The sequence below is a fragment of the Corylus avellana genome, chromosome 9, assembly GCF_965113065.1.
Source record: "Corylus avellana chromosome 9, dhCorAvel1.hap1.2, whole genome shotgun sequence".
NCBI classification, from domain to species: domain Eukaryota; kingdom Viridiplantae; phylum Streptophyta; class Magnoliopsida; order Fagales; family Betulaceae; genus Corylus; species Corylus avellana.
Window position 1 is genome coordinate 15,021,134 of NC_142498.1, and position 6,000 is coordinate 15,027,133.

At 32.7% G+C, this 6,000-nt stretch overlaps 1 protein-coding gene across 1 annotated transcript; it reads left to right on the forward strand.

Annotated features, from left to right (window-relative positions):
* The first annotated feature begins 3,859 nt into the window (after positions 1 to 3,859).
* LOC148583847 (uncharacterized) lies at positions 3,860 to 4,414 on the forward strand. The gene has a single exon (XM_088510610.1). The coding sequence runs from the start codon at positions 4,088 to 4,090 to the stop codon at positions 4,292 to 4,294; it is 207 nt and encodes a 68-aa protein (XP_088366736.1). The 5' UTR covers positions 3,860 to 4,087; the 3' UTR covers positions 4,295 to 4,414.
* The last annotated feature ends 1,586 nt before the right edge of the window (positions 4,415 to 6,000 follow it).

Consider the following 6,000-nt stretch of genomic DNA (forward strand, 5'->3'; position numbering starts at 1 on the left):
TCCACAGATCTGTTGGCCCCGGCGCCGGCGTGGCCGTCTCTATTTGACTAGGTGAATCGATATCTATTTTAACGTGTCGTGAACACATTTTCATTGTCATGTCTTTTTCTTGTCTTATTAATTTTATTTCCAAACGTTTTTTATTCATGACACAACTGGGACAATTCCACTGTTTTGTTTTAAGCTTTCTTATCCGATGAGAGTTCTTACTCCTAAAATTGTGCTCCACGTAGGATTGTGCCGACATAACTTACTTTTTAGCAAATTAGACAGATAATGTGAGAGATTTTGTAAAAGATTCACATGTTCAAATGCATTTTGAGCTACTTAGCCACTTAATTGGACAAAGAAATTGCATGATCTACATACCCAAATTACTAAGAAATTTTAATAAATCCAGCTTTTTTTTTTGGGAAATATAAATTAGAAGTAATTACTTTTTCCTCTCATCAACTACAACGTATTATCACTTTGCTTCCATGAATTGACAATCCTACTACCCGACTCCATCAAACTACCATTTTGTACCCAAAACCTCCCATTCGTCAGCCAAATACGTTAACTCAAACGATCAAAGTGACAATGTGTTGTAATTTATGGGGACAAAGTGACAATGCGTTGTACTTTAAGGAGGCAAAGTGACAATGTATTGTAGTTCATAGGGGCAAAATTACAGGTTGACCGTCATAGTTAACGCCTTTGATTGACGGAATGGGGGTTTTAGGCACAAAATGGTAGTTTGATGAGACCAGACAATAGAATTGTTAGTTCATAGAAACAAAGTGACAATACGTTGTAGTTGATGGGAAAAAAGATAATTACCCCTATAAATTATTATAACGACTATTAGAACCCTAAGATCGAACCCTATGCGGAATTAAATAGTTGTAGAGGATTAAAAATGGGAAAAAAGTCATGACAGGTCAACCTAAGTTTTTATTAAATAGAAAACCAGTTTGAGTCTCTCTTGACGGTCGTTTGAGTGAGTGTGTAGCATAACAGAAGATAAAAACCTCGACTCGAGTAAATTTATAAAAATTTCATAAAGTGATGACATATTTGTTAATTAGCAGTAGTTGAATAGAGTGACTCTCACGCTACGTATTTATCATAAACTAAACTCTTTAAGAAGATCATCATTGTAAGTTGTATTTTTTTTTTTTTTTTTCCCCTTTATAGTCAAAGCTACAGCAACTATGTGAATGTAGCCCGAAATTTGGGTGAACCGTTAAATTATTGTATTTTAATTTGTTTCTTTGTTGTTCTTTATTATTATATTTTTTCCGGTTCGTTCCACAGCAACCCCACAACTTTTAAAGAATTCAACTTTTTCATAGAAAAAAAAAAAAAGATGACAAATTTTAATTTAAAGTGGACCAATGTTAATATGTTATACATGAATGCTAGGCGGCTTATTTTGTTTTTTTCCTAAATTCAAGTTCATTCTAGTTTTGCTTATAATTTTCGGGACAGTTTTTCTTCAAACTGAGTTGAAAGAACTTCCTCTAACTCAGTTTATAAAAATAATATGTGTCATTTGAACATGTGAAATGTACATATTTTTTTATAGTAGTGACAAAGTTAAAATAAATAATATTAAAAACTCATGTGCATCTTACATGTTATTTAAAAAATAAACACATATTATTTTTATAGACCAAATTAAAAAAAGTTCTTCTAACCCAATTTAAAAAAAAACTCGGTCCAAAACTACAATTATGTTTGACCAAATTAGAAAAATTTAAAATCCTCGGAAGAATATATATATATATATATATATATAGATAAATGGTAGAGGGTATCCAATGTTGACATTTATGTTGGACAAAAAGCAATTTTGTTTGACCAGTAGGTATTTGATACAAATTAAAAAATTAAAAAATCGTGGCGCATTTGTTGTGAAAAGAGAACACAATTAAAGGCAAATATAAAAGCCACAAAAAGAAAAAAACATAATTACACTAACCTCTCATCAAAGTACAACTCATTTATGGATTGTCTCCCACGAACTACCAATCGTAACATGACCTCCTTTCATCTCAACAACTAATTTTTGGTACTTACCAAGAAAACACATGTGACGTGCATGTGCTTAATTTTACCTGCGCTTCAAGTAAAAAAGTACAAAAAAATAAAAAAAAATCTTTTAAACTTCAAAGGGTTTTTAAAGTACTTTGTTAAGTTCAAAAGCTCTCGATTAAAGATATTAAACTTTTAATTTTTTTTAATTACCTCATTTGGTCATAATTTTTCGTTAAATATTGTCGAAATTCTCAAAATACTTATGTTGTTTTATTAAAAAAAATAAATTAAAAAATTTGTAAAGATTCCAGAGTTTATTTTTCATTTTTAATAAAAAAAAATAACTTTTTTTTTTAATTTTATTTTTTACCAAAAAAAAAAAAGAACAGGAATATTTTGAAATTTTTGACAAAATTTAACCGAAAATCTTAGAATAATAAGATAATTGAAAATTTGATTATCTTAATTACGAGTTTTTAAACTTTTGAAAAGCAGTGTTAAAACGAGTTGACTTTCATAAGATTTTGTCAGTTTCTCATAAAAATTAACCAAAAACAAAAACAACTGCAAGAGGGATGGTCGAATTACTACCGAAGCTACGCTCAAATCAAATGGAAGGTGGCCGAGCCACCCCTAAATGTGTTTGGGTGATAGCTAATCCACCCCAAAGTATGTTTGGGGTGACTCGACTACCTCAAATCACTTGAGGAGTGGTTTGGCCACTCTAAAGGTGGTTAATTACTTTTATTATTATTATTATTATTTTTTTTATTTATTCTCATTTTTTGGACTTTTGTTAAACTTTAAGAATATTTAAGTTATTTTATAAATTCAAGGCATTTTCATCACTCACGTGTTCCTTTTTATGTCTGATTTAATAATGTGTTCGACTAACTAAAGAGTTTTTTTCCGCCAATATTTAGTAGTCAAATGAGATCATATGTGACGAGGTTGTAATTTATATAAACAACGTGTAAATGAGTGTAATTGATAAGCTAATAAGAGGCGATCTTTTAATTTAAAAAGTGTTTTTTTTTTTATAAAAGTTTCATTTTTAAATGCTTTTGAAATTAAAAAAAAAAAAAACCAAAAAAGAAAAGAAAAGAAGTCATATAAGCTTCATTTTAGCCATTTTTAGGGTAAAAAGGTCAAAAAAGTGCTTTTAAAATTTTTTATTAAACATGTTAACTTTGTTTGTGTTGGGGTTATCCTATATTGGTTGTGAAAGGGGCTGGTGGTCACTTTATAAGTATGAGGAAAAATCTTACCTTTTGAGCTAGCTTTTGGGGTTGAGAGAGGCCCAAGACCACCCAACACTGGTATCAAAGTTCAGGTTTACCAACAAGTCTTAGCCTAACAGTTAACGGGAGAAACGGGTTGTCGTCCTTTCGACCTAGGGCCCGATGTGTGAGGGAGAGATTGCTTTTGGGGTTGAGAGAGGCTCAAGACCACCCAACAGTTTGGCACAACTTTTTAAGTACTAAAAATACTTTTTAAACTTTCTAACGCAATTGTAAACGGGCCCTAAGTGTAATAGAAAAAAAAAAAAAAAAAAAAAAAAGGACAGAAATTTCCACCAAACTGGTTAGGAGAAAATTTCATTCAACCTACTCTAATAAGTGACAAGTGTCATATCTCACATATTTTTTTTAATATTTTAATAGTTATTTATTAAAATTTCACAAATTTAGAAAATCGAGTGGGTTGAAAAAAATTTCACGTGTCGGAAAAAAAGGGAAAATTAAAAAAAAAAACAAAAAACAAAAGAAATTGTAACGACTAAAAACTTAAAAAGGAAGAAAGCTTGAAAGTTGAAACCATGGAAACGGGCTAGTAAAACCTAGAACTTTTCCAAAGGAATATTCTCTCCCATGACAACTCCCTTTCTTTATAAATACTCCCCCACGAGCATTACGAGGCTTCAGTATTGCAGTTCCCCCTTCCCCTTCCAACCCCAATACAAGTAGAGTTTAAATCTCAGATCCAAGCAAGGTCGCCCCATCTGTGCAGCAGAGCAGAGGAAGTTGTGTGGGTGAAAGAAAGAAAGAAAGAAAGAAAGAAGGAAATGTGGTTTCTGTTTGTGTGTGATGAAGAAGAGACGGAGTTGGGGAGGCAGCAAGCACCCGGATCATGCCCTCACTGTGAAGGAAAAGTGCAAGCCATGGACGTGGAGCGGCAGTGGAAGTTCTGTTTTCTGCCCGTCTGCTTCAAGATCAAGAGGAAGTATTTCTGTACTCTGTGTGCCAGGCGCTTGGAGTTGAATTACCAGTGATTTCTCTCATGGAAACTGGGATTTTTGTATATATGATTTTTTTTTTTTTTTTTTTTGTGTTTTTAGCAGCAAAAATTTCTTGGTTTTGTTGAATGGATGAGGATTTGTGTGCCATTAGAGGCTCTAATTTGTCATGTATTTATGAATTGCAGATGATGATGCCCCTGGTTTCCGGTGTTATACCGGTTTGGGTGCATTGATTGCGAAGACGAGAGATCCAAACATGCCTTTTCTTTTCTTTCCTCTTCTCTCTCTCTCTCTCTCTCTCTCGTTTCCGGATCCCCATTCTCCCTGGCCCCATCCAGCAACTTCAAATGATTTTTCGAAAACGATCTCTCCAACATAAAACTTCAGGGTTTCATTAAAATCAAGATAACGTATACGTTCAACCGTACAATATTACGAACAAAGACAAGAAAATCTTTCATCCTTGCTCGAGTGATTGTTGGATTGTCGCCTTCGCCGGACAATTCGCTTCTTTTTTAATGTCTCAAATACCATAATTGAAGATTTTGGTTTACTTCTGCTCATACTGACTTCAATATTGTCCTTCTTTTTCATAATGTATTTACTAATTTTTTTAGGTTATCGGTTTAGTCGGTGTCTAACCAATATTTTTATTTCGCCTATCGACAGTTAGAAGTAATTTGTTGCACGGTCTATAGGCGATAAACAGTTAATCAATAGTTAATCTTTCACCTTTATTATTTGTAGAGCGTCACAAAATTCTCTACATACCCAAATCATTGCTAAATTCTCTGCATGTTACAGTTTTTGGGTGGTGAAAGTATAAGCATTTCCCATGGCATCAAAACTAAAGCAAGCTAAGAGCAATACTTGTAGCACGTAGGACTAGATGGTGGGTGAGAACATAAAATTTGAATGATTATGGGTCTTTCTTTTGGTAAATGGTTTTTTTAAGAAAAAGGTGCAAACCCACCTAATTAAAGACCCGACAACCTCGCCACCTAAGCTACAGCCGTGTTGCACGAGGGGCCACTCCTGTTATCTCGCAATTTCTAGTTAGTTTTCTTCTTTGTCGCTATAACTTATTTTCATTAAACAACGTTGGTTGTGGGTTAGGAATTAGGATTGAGATTCAAGGGTCTTTAACGGGGCAGTTGAATCGGCTAGATCATATTTAATTAAGAGGAGATTATTAGTTTAAATCTTCCTGTGCGAATATATCAAAAAAAAAAAAAAAAAAAAGATTAAGATACCGGCAATATAGTGAGAGTTGCTAGTGGATTTGTTTTGAAATCTTGACTATTTATTTTCATTCAATAGTCACAAATCCGTCACGTATCTCACTTAATATAAAATAATAAAATATTATTTAAAATTTAAAAATAAATATAAAATAATTTATTGAAAAAAATGAAGTGGTTTAGCCACTCCATTTTTTTCTTAGGAGGTGGCCGGCCACTCCAACTCAGCCGATGCCATCGTCAAAGGCTAGTTAGAGGTGGTGTCATGGCCGTAGGGGTGGCCAACGCCACCCCATAGGCTGAGCTGAGATGGCTTATTTTTTAATAAATTATTTTATTATTTTATTTTATATTTATTTTTAAAATTTAAATAATATTTTATTATTTTATATTATGTGAGACACGTGACGAATTTGTAACCATTGAGTGAAAATTAATGACCAAAATTTTATAAAAAAAATCCAACAATTCTCCCTCTATTGCCGGATCTCAATCCAT